Source organism: Xenopus laevis, chromosome 7L (genome assembly GCF_017654675.1).
Source record: "Xenopus laevis strain J_2021 chromosome 7L, Xenopus_laevis_v10.1, whole genome shotgun sequence".
In the NCBI taxonomy this organism is placed as follows: Eukaryota; Metazoa; Chordata; class Amphibia; order Anura; family Pipidae; genus Xenopus; species Xenopus laevis.
The window spans coordinates 12,989,888-13,004,047 of NC_054383.1; the positions used below are offsets into that span (position 1 = coordinate 12,989,888).

Here is a 14,160-nt window from a genome sequence, read left to right on the forward strand (position 1 = left end):
GAATCTAAAACCTCACATGGGCTTTATAAAGACTTAGGAAGCATACATGTGTGGCTTTACCTGTTGAGTAAACAAAGGTAATCCAATGTCTTATTTCCTTCATTTCAATGTACACTTTTTGAAAGTTTACCACTATTTTCATTCATCCAGCAAAGGCCACAAGAAAGTCATCAGAGCAAACATGGCTGCTCCTAGTTCTATAGATATACTTAATATACTGATATAAAAGGCTTCTGTGTAGTAGAACATGTACCAGATTTGATAAGAGAGTGAATGTAAAGCCGACCTAAACGCAGGGTATATATTCTGCATTATGCATAAAAGGAGTGCTGCTTGTAATAAATTCTCTCTCTTTTTCCTTCTTGCTTCCCTTGGCTAATTCTATCAAACTTTCCAATCTGCCGTCTGTCTTCTCTTCTCCTCAGTCAAGTAAAGGTAACTGTTCCTTAAATGACTACATGAAATATAGCGGATGCTGCCTTTCCTATAACCATGTTCTAATATATAGCTTTCTTCTTTTAGGGAAGTCTCTGCTACATTAATTCTGTCTAATAAATGTTGTGTCTTGTCTTGTTTAATGTACTTTTGTACTTTCTTGTGATTTGGCTTTTCTGTCTTTCTGTTTTTTTACTTGGGCAAATTCATATTTATTGCAAAAGCAAATGGACATGCCATTGAAATTACAGTGTATATACATTTTATAAGATAATTTCTTATAGTGTTGCACCAAATTCACTTTTTTGGATTCGGCCGAACCCCCGAATCCTTTGCTAAAGATTCGACAAATCCCAAACCGAATCCGAATCTGCATATGCAAATTAGGGGTGGGAAGGGGAAGCCATTTTTTACTGCCTTGTTTTGTGACAAAAAGTCACGCGATTTCCCTCCCCGCCCTTAATTTGCATATGCAAATTCGGATTTGGTTTGGCCAGGCTGAACCCTACTTTCTTATACATATATGGACCAGCCATTGCCCCACAAGGCTCCTTATATCTTATGAACCCACCCAGCAGTTGTGTTGTGTTTATCCATTAAACTTATGTTCTTGATGCTGAACATTGAACATTTCATACCTATCATAACCATCATTATTTATTGATTCCCCAACTCATACAATTAATGTTAATACATGGCAATGCATGACATACACAGGAGGAGGCACCGGCAGCAGCGAAAATGGAAAGGGGGTTTAATAATAATATAACCAGCAGTGTGCACGTTTTAAACGGTACATGTTGATCAAGGTACTCTAGAAGGAACAAATGTTGTATACCGTTTCTGCCCGTATCACAGATGGGGCCATTATTGGTAGAAAATTAATGTAGGAAGCCTGTCCTGGTTTATCTGGTATTTGACTTCATGTTTTCGTGATCTTGTCCTGTATGAAGGCAACACTTAAGCTCCCCATAGACGCGACGATTCTTCTTGCCGAACGACCGATTTTAGGGAAGCCCGACCAATTATCGTGTGGTTAGTGGTATTCGAACGATCGTACATCTTACGATTTTTCGGCCGACATCTGTCGGGAAATTGATCGGCCAGGTCAAAAAATCTTTGTCGGTCCCAGTGCAATCTCTCTATGTTTGCAGGGCCAAGCAGGCAGCTCCCCTTTGTTTTCCTGGTAAATTGGTCTTTTTAGTTGATGGTAAATTCGTACGATCGTTCTGAGAAGATCGCGGTCTCACGATCAGGATCTGATCTTTTAAAAATCTCAACATCTATGGCAAGCTTTAGATCCTCTATGTCTAGAGCAAAACAGATAAAGGACGTTCTCAGCTGTGAGTCAAGTGCACTCTTAATTCTCTCTGAATATAATGGATGCTGAGACATAAGAGTCCTTTTCGATGTTAAAGTTATCTTCAAGGTGGTTTTGATCTCGTCTGAGAGCTCATTTTGTTTTGGTTTTTTTCATCTTGGCTTATTAGTTGAGTATTAAGACTTTGGAGTGGCCATAAAGAGCCTGAATATTATGTTTTGGCAGACAGAGTCTGGAGACTTTTAAAACTCCTGCCAAGCAATCCTGAAAAACCCCAGATGCCAGGAAGCTTGTGTGCCTCCTTAATCATGTTCCGGGTCCTCAATGTGTAGGGAAGTGTAGCCGGCCATATAATTTCTTAACTACTAATTTTGCTAATTTTGTAAGTAGTTTTATCTGTTTATTTTCTGTATGCAAAGGAGCTGCAATGTTTTTTGTCTCAGGTGAGGTGTTCTATTTCGATTTTCAAAGGAACATCCCCTCTAGTGGTCATGAGTAGATGCTGCCGTTTTGTTGAATTGAATGGCTAATGAATGGATAACTCCTCCCCCAAGGTATACAAAGTGTTGTAAATTAGTTATGAATGAAAAAAGACCTGTGTCCACTAACTTCAACCTATAAACTACTCCCAGGTTTATAGTTGTGAAAGGAAAACTAAATTGAGGAACCACTAAGACTAATAAGTTAAAAGAAGCAAAATGACATTTAGAAACAAAAAAACATAAAACCATAAGGATGTCTTCCCTAGGACCAGATTTCATGGAGATGACATTTTTTCATAAGGCCTACAACATCTACAGTAGGTCCAGTCTACTAAGAAGTTCTGGTCATCCGATTTCTGCCCACTGTACTCTTCCGGGAAGACACAAAAACCATGTTTACTAGTATTTAATTTGAAGACCATGAGCAACATTTAAAAAAGGTTTAATGTTTGGTCCAAAATCAAAAACAGTCACCTTGAGGTCCACCATTATCAGATTGGCTGCTGACCGAATTGGTGCCCAGTATCTTTCTATATGTTGGCACATTTTGCAACTTTTTTTGTTATATTTTATTTCTATTCTTAATTTAAAATTGAAGAAAATGAACAATAACTATGGAAAAAGGCTAGCTGTCATAGTTGAATAAATCAATGCAGTCCCAGTCATGACCCTTTATATAAACAGCAAGACAGGAGATGGGCAGGTTCCACGTAAAAGTGGAAAATATCTCCAAGTGAGAAGGCTGTGGAACTGCTTCCAGCACTGATGTGTTTGGTGCAAAACAAAGGTACTGTGTAATTGGAAAATGACTCATGTATTTGTTTGCAAATTACTGAATTTAGTCTCTAAATGTCAGGTAGAAGACTGTTATTTTCCTCCGTTATAGGGAGCCCGGACCTCTCCCAGAGAAACGTAATTAATTGATTATATTTGAGTTCCGGGAATTAGGAAGCAGAATAGAATGCTATTTTTTCAAGAAACAGCTTGAAAAATGTTTTTGTAATCAGACTGAATCCTGCAGTTCTCTTAATCGCTGTACGTAACTATTCTGTTTGACGACTGAGAGTGAAAATTGCTATTATAGTTTATTTATAAATCCCCAACATTATCTGTGAGGATGTATACTTTCAATGGGGGATGGGGGAGTTGAAATATGATTGCTGTGAGGAATTTAAACCTCACCCATCATTGCCAGTACAGGTGCTACTTCATCAGGGGTCTCCATCCTTTTTTACTCTTGAGCCACATTGAGATGTAAAAAGAGTTAGGGAGCAACACAATCATGAAACAAGTCAATGGGGATGCAACATAGGATCTGTAATTGGCTATTTGGTAGCTTTTTTTGTGGACTGGCAGCCTACAAGTGGCTCTGTTTGGCAGTACACCTAGGTTTTATACAATTAAAATTTTCCTTCAAGCCTGCAATTCAAAACTAAGCACCTACTTTGAGGCTACTGGGAGCAACATCCAAGGTGTTGGTGAGAAACATGTTGATCCCATGCCACTGGTTGGGGAGCACTGCATTACAGCATGGCCTTGACCTCAACCCAACTTTGGGATGAATTGGAACAACAGTGTGAGCCAGGCCTGAGCCCAATCATCGGTGCTCATCTGCTAATGGATGAAAGCAAGTCCTGCTTCTAGTGAAAACCTTTCCACAAGAGAAGGATAAGGGCTGTTTTAGTAGCAGCAAGAGAGCCATCTTCATATTAATGCCCCTGATTTTGTAATGAGATGTTGGCCAGGAAGGTGACCATATAATTTTGCCCATATACTGTATGTCTCCTTTGGAATCACTGCTTACATTTTTATCTTTTGCAGTTTTTCTTGTCAGAAGTTCTTTCTCAATTGTCTTCTTTACTTAGCTACATAGACACCTTGAAGAATGAAACGCCTATCTCTGATATTGAGTTATCCTGATGTTGGGTTTGCCCCAAGTGCAGAACATCTGAGCTAGATGACATATCGCAGCACCATAGAGCTTGCACTGAGCATGACATTTTACTGATGTGTTCAAAATGTTTTGCCTAGAATTTCACTTTGATGCCACTTCATTCTTGTCTTTCATAGACATTTTCATCTGCTTTTTATGGGTGTTAATCATCACCTTTTTATGCCTCATTATATTGCAATTGAGCTGTTGGACTCAAAGTCCAAATAGTTGCCACCCTTGTAGGAAGGTATTTGAATTAGTAGCAGGTTTCAGAAGTTTATTTCTTCTGACCGGACACCTGTAACTGAGCAGTGAGAAACTTAGTAGTTGTAGGGCTGTTGGATGAATAGCAATCTCTATAGTGCTCTGTTTAACATGACTGAACTTTAGAAATAATGGATAATAGGAATGATTAGAATAGGAATAGTGGTCACTGTGAGACCACCTTGGATCTTGGCGATGATTCCTTTTTTTAAAACGTGAAGAAAAAATATATTTTTGTTATTTAATAAAGTAGAAAATTATATATAAAAAAGTGCATTATAATATTGAGCAATACATTTGGAAATATCTCAAGTGAAACCTACCTTAGTATTCATAGCTGTATTTTTCCACTGCATTATCACATCCCACTCTCTCTAATGTAAAATTAATGTATTTTCCTACCCTCCATCTCCAACACATTATGTTTATGCTTTACACGCTCGCTCTTTCCCGAACCTCATGTGCCCTCTAACATCTGTTTTCATCAGTCGCAGAAACCATTAACCTCGTTCGTTCTTCACTTCTCTTCATATCCGTGAAGCATTGACCAGCTCTCTGCCATTTTCATGTCCATACATCAAGTTGGTTGAAGTAGACTTTTTATTGCAATTAGTCTTAAAAAAGCTCATTAAAAAAGGGAAGGGCTAGAAACAAGGAAGAAGTTGAAATTCTATCCATGCATATGTATTTGGCAAGATATGGATGACATTTTTGGTATGCATTGGCGACTCTAGCTAGTTTCTGAGCCATACACGTAAAAGAGATGCAGATGAATGAAAATTTACATGGGACATGTTTCTAGGCAAACAGTTTCAGTGCAACTTATGGGTTTCCATTTTTGGAGTCTTTGGGTTGTGTTTTTTTTTTGTCTACTTAAAAACATTTACTGAAAAGTGCATAATTACACTTAAAGGGATACTATCATGACTTTTATGGTGTAGGTTTTATTCTTAATTATACTGTTTACTTCAAATAATTCACTCTACCATATACAATTTTATTTGTGAACCAACAAGTGTATTTTTTTAGTTGTAATATTAGAATGTAGTCACCATCTCAAGTTATTTTGCCTGGTCATGTGCATTCAGAAACAGCCAGCACTCCACAATGGAACTGCTTTCAGATAGGCTATTGTTTCTCTACTCAATGTAACTGAAGGAGACTTGAGTTTTACTATGAAGTGCTATGCACATATCTACCAGGGAGCTGTTATCTTGGGTCAGGGTGCTGTTATCCCTTCCCATTGTTCTGTGTGCTGGGAGGGAGGGAGGTGATATCACTCAAACTTGCAGGGCAGCAGTAAAGCATGACTGAAGTCACATGACTGGGAGCACCTAGGAAACTGACAACATGTCTAGCCCCATGTCAGATTTTAAAATGAAATATTAAAAAATCTCTTTGCACTTTTAAAAAACTGATTTCAGAACAGAACTAAAAAAAACGTGACAACATCCTTTAAATATTCCAATAAATTAGTCCCAGCCAGACACACAAACTGCTGGAAGTCACATAGAATATGTAGACTTCAGTATGCAATTAAGGGAGATACTGGCAGTCCTGCAGCCTATAGGTAGGACTTTCTGATGCAGGTTGAAGGGTTGGCTCGGATTGCGGGTTGTCTCTATAGCAAGTTTTACTCCTTTATTTAAATGTATTTTTTCTGTCCTCCGTCCATTTCTGATTATGTCATTTCCAGTTTGCAGTATCAGCACTTCCTGTTTAATGATGGTCATCGGTTCACAAATCGGTTTGCAGATAAAGCAGTTGTGAGCCAGGTAGTGGCCCCAAGTGGGTAAATATTTGCACTATGCAGACTCTACTGGCAGGCACTGAAGGCTCATACTGAAGGGCCATGACTGTTTATATGAGTAAACATAGATAAACATCAAAATAATGTGTTTGTAGCATGTGGGCACAACCCTACATAATGGCTCAGGGGTAAAAACTGACCTGAAATAAAGAGCACTAGAATTACCATGTCTCCCAGATGGCTAAATCCTGCCCTATTATAAAATATGAATCCAATGATTGATTTTTTATTTACTCTTGCAACCAAAAAATGTACATATTTATTTTTGTAACGGAACGAATGGTTCTTCAGCTAAAGGTAAACTTTTCGCATTGAACATGACTGCAAATTGTACAGAGTCAATTGCGGAGGTCTTTTAAGGTCTCGAAGATTGTCTGCTGGGAGCTAAATCTTTCCCTCTGCCACCAGACCGTATCTTCCTTTCAATTAAATCTGATTTCGAAATCCTTTTGAAAAGGTTATGTTGTAAAGATTACTTTGGTCAAAACTGCTTAAAAATAAATAAATCCCAAATATATGGATTTGCTGTGTATTAGCGAGCTATCAGAAACATTTTGTTCTTTGCGAACAATACCTTAGTGGCATTGACTTGAGCAATCGAGCAGTTACATTGATTAGGCTTTGTAGTTTAATAGGAACGGTCATTTGTACTTAAGACAAAAGCCTTAGAATAGTTCTTCACTGTAGGACAATAGAGACACCGTTGTTTTAAAGAACCAAGGTATGAGTTCTTCACTGTAGGACAATAGAGACACCAGAGTTTTAAAGAACCAAGGTATTAGTTCTTCACTGTAGGACAATAGAGACACCAGGGTTCTAAAGGACCAAGGTATTCGTTATCCACTGTTGGACAATAGAGACATCAGGGTTTTAAAGGACCAAGGTATTAGTTCTCCACTGTTGGACAATAGAGACACCAGGTTTTTAAAGGACCACGGTATTAGTTCTCCACTGTTGGACAATAGAGACACCAGGGTTTTAAAGGACCACGGTATTAGTTCTCCACTGTTGGACAATAGAGACACCAGGGTTTTAAAGGACCACGGTATTAGTTCTCCACTGTTGGACAATAGAGACACCAGGGTTTTGAAGAACCAAGCTATGAGTTTTTCACTGTAGGACAATAGAGACACCAGGGTTTTAAAGGACCAAGGTATTTTTTTCTCTAGGGATTTTTATTATGAAAATATTAAGAGTTGAATGTGTTCCTAACCTATTTACTGTAACTACATTTTGGTGACACGCGGGTGGGATTTTATCTGAAAACAGAAACTGACAATTGTAGGTGAAATGATTGCGTGTCTGACTGTCTTAGAGCCTGTCTCCTTACCCCCATCCCTAATGGAGTTGCTGACAATAAGCTATAGATGTAATTGCTTCTCCTTAAAGGTCACCTTCAGAGCAGATGTGTGCTTGGTGCATCTTCCCGAGCAGTGCACTGCTGTGATTTCCTAATGTGACTCCTGACTCCAGATTGTAGATATTAGAAATTGTGCTGTGTATGTTACACTACGTCTGGTATTATAAAGGCTGATAGATGCCGAGCGCGGATTAGACAAACAAGTTGATGTCGTTGACCATGGGTTTGCGTGTGGGACCCTCATTTGTCAAAGCGGGTGGCCTACATCTGTATGTCTGAGTATATGTATATGTCACTATTCATTTAAAGACATCTATACAAGGAGGGTCAAATTTGGTGTACTTTTATTTATGTCTCCTTCTCCCCAAGGGGCATCCCTCTGCTGCTGGAGACTTATCAGAAAGACCTTCCTGGTTTCCCCTAAAATCATGGCATGTACATTCTACACAACAACTAGGCCTGCAAGAGCCAGCCAATCAGGGCTGACAACAGCTGCATTCACTCATTTTATTGGAGCTGTTAAACAAGGTGTTTATTTGAGGTAGGGTATTAAATGGCGTTATAAAGCGTTATTTGTATTGACATTTTATTCTGTCTTGGATCTTGGTTTCTGGCCTTTCTTAAAGCATGTGGAAGTGCTCTCATGATGACAACAGATCATGGTAGAAAAAAAAAGAATTTTGGAAGGGTTATGAAAGAAAAAGCTGCAGCGCATTATCTAAGGCCAAATCAAAGGCAGATGAAAAAATAAGGGACTGGTCCCCTTTTTAAAATACATTTTTTGCTGTGTTTGGCTTTTGTTAATCAGAGAATTTTCTAAAAAGAACAAGCTGTCCATTCAGCCTATTAGACAGTCAATGGCCTGTAAGCCAGTTTTTCCTCATTTCCAGGCCGGTGCTAATGAGTAACAAGCCTGTTTCTCTGCACTAACCCTCTGCCTCAGTGCTGAAGCCACTTACATTATAGGAAATCTATTTCCGTATTTCTTTCTGTCTCCCCCTCCCCCTCCAGCTTGGCTGTTATTGGATTTCAGATGCTGTATTGACCCATCTTAACCTTGACTTCTCACATCATAACTTCTACCTCCTCCTGTAGAATGTCAGCACAAAGTAATGGCCTTGCACTATCTTGGTTTCACCCAAATGAGATATATGTCTTGCCTTTTTCGGTTATCAAGCCAACACCTTGTCAGTTCCCCTCTACTAAACACCCACTCCAGCTGCACCATAGACCTAAAATGCTAAGATCCTAAAGCCCACCCAGCCCAACAAATTCTTCTTTCACCTCTTGACTTTTCATACAGTGTTTAACCTGCCTATGTACAGTTTGTTGGGGTGGAACCACCTCCTGGTCCTCTTGTCTGTGTGTGGCAGAATGTTTCTGTATGGCATTTACTTTTGGGGACACATGGCCTAGCTTGGCATACATTGGATATATTGAGGGAGATATGAGCTGGCTATACCTACCAACCCCAAAATGTGAGACATGAGGATGATGATGTGGCAGTTTGCATCTGTGTTCAATATAGACTCAATAATTAGGGTGTGGATTGGATATATGTTCTGTCTGTTGTTTTGATTTATATGGAGGACCACTTATTGCCCAATACTGACATAAATATCTCTCCCTTGGCATACAATCTACATTATCTCAGATAGCCACATGTCTCTCTCCATGTTCAGTTCGCTGGCAAATCACCTCTTACTCAGAAAAGCATGCTCTCTAGCATCCTGCCCACTTTATGGCTTAATGCTTTGTAACTAACAAGTGCTTAAATTAATACTCATTGTTTCTGATCATTGCCCTTTTAGTCAATTATCAATCGGCTCTTAGGAGCTTGACTGTATGCTTATTTTTCCTTGATAGTTAGAGATATTCCTTGTAAGCTTACAGAGAAAGTGGACAGGCCTCCATCATGTGTCTAAAACAAATCACTGGCTTGAATTATGATCTTTGGATACCAGACATAGCGACTCTTAAGGCATCTGATTTACTGCCATCTAAAAAACTGAACCATGGGCAAAACGGTTGAATGCTGTGAACTTTAGTCCAGTCCTTTGCTACCTGTGCTTGGGCCTCCAGGTCTTATTCATGGGTCTATTTTTGTAAAGGGTTTTGGATTTGCAGCTTCATCCTCCCCATTGGTCCTGAATCTTGCTATTTATCCTGAAAGTCTTCTTGTATTGAGGAAACTGGACATTTTATAGTTATACACGTGTTTTGTCTTCTTCCAGTCCACAAATATTTGAAGCAGTTGGCACCTCAAGCGTTTTGAAAGGGTAGGAATATATGGACCATTCAGAGGATCTCTTACTTGGAACACTGGTGATACACTGAGCCAATTTACATGAAGTCCTGGAGTCCCAGGGATGGGATGAATGATGTTTACTGTACCTTTTGGTAGGGTTTATGTAAAACTGGAGAGTTGGCTCGTGCTGCACTTATTGGGGCAGAGTTGGAGTCCTCCATGCGTGTAGAACTTGGCTGTTGCTGTGGAGACCCTTGCCCATTTCGGAGGCCCATCACATCTGCTTCTCAAGACACTTTCTGAGGTGAAACGTGTGGTGGTTTTCCCCTGCTGATGTTTTCTTAGGAATGCCACACAAGACATACTGAAGTCTCCATGCACAATATAACCTTACCTCCTACAACGTGCTAACCACACACTACTTGTGTTTTGCTGCCAAGGATAGAGTGTGCGCCGCTCCTAAACACAATATTAATGTAAACACTCTGCCTAATGCTTATGTATCTGAGATATTTTAACGTTTCCGTTGATATGTCTGGCTCTGCAGAAGATGTTGACTCAATAACAAAAATAAATACTATTTGCACATGTTGCGGGGAACACACATTTCCTTGTATAATCCAGGACGCTCTTTGTTTCCGCACAGGGCCAAGGCGCTATTACGGAGAGGCTACGTAGTTTCAGTATGCATGACCTGACTGCTGTTCAGGGAGATGAGACTTCAGAGAACCGGCCTTTCGCAACTTTCCCTGATGGCCAGAAGAAAGCGAGAGCGTCTGTCAGTGATTCTTCCGGTAAGTGTTGCCTTGAACAACCTCCTGCAGCTTTTCATTTGTACTTGTACCAGTAGTAAAACCCAACCTAGAGCCTGCAGAGGGCTGCTGGGAGTTGTAGTCAAGAGTCAATGGTTTGACATCATAGTTTTGCCTACTGTCCCACCATTTTGGGCACAGACTTACTGCATCCCCATGGTCCACCCCTTCCCTGGAGATTCAAATTTCCAGTTTTGAACCCTCTCCCATTTACCCAGAATATATTGTGTATGTTTAACATTTTTGTTTACTTTTTCAATGTACATTCATTATTTTTTTTTTTTAAATTCCAAGATATTAAAGGATACATGTACTGTTAATATGAATTAATTTTGTTACAACAACGCCACCTGCTGGTCAGTTTCCACCAGTCTGACCACCAAGTAGTCAAGGAAGTTGTCAGGAGAAAGAAAGAGGCTGCTCTGATGTTCTTCTGCTTAGGAAAAAAAAATTAGAAACCTTTCTCAAATCTTTCCTAAGCAGAAGAACATCAGAGCAGCCCCTTTCTTTCTCTTGACAACTTCCTTGACTACTTGGTGGTCAGACTGGTGGCGCTGTTGTAACAAAATAAATTCATATTAACAGTACATGTATCCCTTAATATCTTGGAATTTAAAAAAAAATAAATAATGAATGTAGGTTGCAAAAGGGCTTAGAATAGCCCCCTCATGAATTTTACAGTCACTTATTTTTAAGGTTTACTTATCCTTTAAGTTGGAAGCAGCCATAATTGCTTGGGAGAGGTGATACCTTTGAGAGATTTAATGAAACAGTGACCATTGGAAATAGTATAATGCTCACAATGCTTTGTGAATGCCCAACAAAGCATCATTCAGATATGGGAGTGATATTATTCTGCTCAAGAAGTAAAGCCCCTTACTTCCCTTTAAACATGTGTGTTCCTTGTAATCATGCTCTGCATACATATAATGTACTTTAAGGGGCTGGCAGAATATTGCTGGAACATAGAGCGTTAACAGAGGAGCTTTTTTGTGTGTGGGGGGCCATGCTGACCAGTGATCCATAGTAGCCCTGTTTCTAATGCCTTACGGGCCCATATACCAAGCAGCATGCTGAATGCTTTGGATAATTTCCTCTATTCGGTAAAAGCACGGATAGAATATTTAATAAGCTTTCCTTTGATAGGACGCCGTTTGAAAGATATGAATTCATAAGCCTTTGTGCCATGTACACAAATGGAAGATAAAAAGATTTCTGCCAAGGTAGTCTCGGAATTATTCAGCACTGAGGAAGCCTGACTACAATACATAATGACTTTCTCTACGTGAAAAGGAAATGTAATTATACGGTGCAACAGGAATATGAAACGCCTGGTGATTTACACTTCCCAGCATCCCCTATTTGGTGCTCCTGCAGTACAATATTTAATTTTAATGCGTTGTATTCTTATGTAGCCCTGCTAATTATATGCAAGCTCACCAGAATATTAACCACCTGGGTGGTGGTGATCTGTTTGGCCCCAGGCTGATGATTGCATACCAGTGGAGATCTATGCTTATCTGTCTGGAAAGGAATATATGCCTAGACTAATGCAGTCTTGGCTGAAGGAATTAGTTACAAGCAGGTTGTCCTTAAACCAGTGGTTTTGTGTGGGTGGAAGTTTAGATGTGAAGCAGAAGCCCACCCTCCCTCTTTGGTTTTGTAATAGTGCTGACCCCTTCCCTTTGGTGACTGATCTCAGCCATTTTGTCATCAGAGGGGAGTTGGTGGGTTATAAAGTAGAAGTGGACATTGAAATGGATTGGGTGTAAGTTGGGAACAGTAGGTTAGGGTTGGGTTGAAAAATTTCTGACCCATCACTATGCTTGAAACCTCCACAAAAGCATTAAGGAGCAACATAATAAATGGTGGAGAGCTTGCTCAGGTCTTCAGAACTCATGGGGGCTCATTGTATTTAGTCGTCAGGACCTACTGCAGGATTTTCATGTTCAGAAAATGCAGAGTAGGGTTGCTGGGCGGCATCTTGACGCTCCAACATCTCACGCCACTTCCAAGCAATAGCCAACCAGAAGCATGCCCAGTTAAAGCCAGATCCTTATTGAATTCCCTGCAAGAAGATTGCTGGGAAAAGAACACGAAGCGGAGGGAAAGGATGTTTGACAACCCTAACACACCGCTCTGCTGAAGAGGTGATGAAAACATTGGGGGGTCCATAGTGGTACGGTAGTGAACAGATGGAGGCCATTACCAAACAATAGCCAACCAGGAGCATGCCCAGTTAAAGCCAGATCCTTATTGACTTCAACTAGACATACTCCTGCAAGAAGATCGCTGGGAAGAAATACGAAGCGGAGGGAAAGGGTGTTTGCCAACCCTACCGCACCACTCTGCTGAAGAAGTGAGGAAAACATTGGGTGGTCCATAGTGGTGTGGTAGCGAACGGCTGAAGGTGGCCTCTCCAGGGTGACTAAAATATAAATATCAAATACATGAAAAAAATCTTTCATTCTTGGTGTAACTGGCCATTTAAGACACTGCTTTGAGCCCTCTGTAAGATGTTTGGAGGATCCCCAGAGCAGAGACCACTTAGACATTAAAGTATTTAATTAGCAGGGTGACAGATCACCCGTAAAGGGCAAGTAATGCCAGAAGATAGGAATAATTCCTTTGCATTTATGTAGCACTTTCCATGTTAAAACATTTTGTTGAGGCAGAAGCACTGTATTGTGTTTGCCGTCTGCTCCGGGGTGTTTGGCCCCCATTTACCAGCCGGATAAACATACCTCCATGTGGATCTGTTGTGTTCATCCAAATCTTAGGTCAGTACTGCTCAACTCGAGCTCCTAGGCCAGATGTTGCCCTTCAGGACAATTCTGTGGCCCCCAGACTGCTCAAGAGCTCCACTCACCTCATTGGATGACTCATAATCTGGCCCTGGAACACATGGTTTACTAAATCATTGGCCCACGGTATGGAAATGTTTAGACCCAGCTGTGCCTGAATAAAAGTTGGCCGTAAGAGTGAATGTTAATAATGAGGATTAAAACATAATTTTAGTAACCGTAACTTCATTCTGCTGTAATCACCGCGACTTGATAAAATGATATCTTATCCACGGCAAATCTGTAGGTTCTCCCCTGGAGTTGTTGTTTTCTTTTTGACAAGAAGTCATGTGGCCGCTGTAATCCAAATAATGTAGGGCAGTTCATAATAATCCGTGTGCTGCTTAGATGCAACATACAATGGTTTGTTTTGAGTAGGAGGCAGGAAGCAGAGCATAATGTAATCCAGATGTCGGCATCAACAGGCCGGCAAGGCTGATATCAGGGCTTGAAACTGAAGATGGAGTGCGCCACCTAGGGAAAATTTATGGAATTTAGAATGACCGCGCTCACATTTTATCAGCTGAAAGTCTGTACAACTAAAAAAAAAAGACTTGTCCTGTAGACGAGAGTTGTGGGAGCACATCCCAGCCACTTCCCATTTATCTAAAGGGCAGAAGCACTGCTGGAATTGTTCATAAACAATCCTGTT

At 40.2% G+C, this 14,160-nt stretch overlaps 1 protein-coding gene across 1 annotated transcript in view; it reads left to right on the forward strand.

Moving 5' to 3' along the window:
• reep3.L (receptor accessory protein 3 L homeolog) overlaps nt 1-14,160 on the forward strand; it is a 106,755-nt gene that overhangs the window by 83,989 nt on the left and 8,606 nt on the right. Inside the window, 1 exon segment of the mRNA NM_001090209.1 lies at nt 10,500-10,647. Within this exon segment, the coding sequence (NP_001083678.1) occupies nt 10,500-10,647 (148 nt within the window).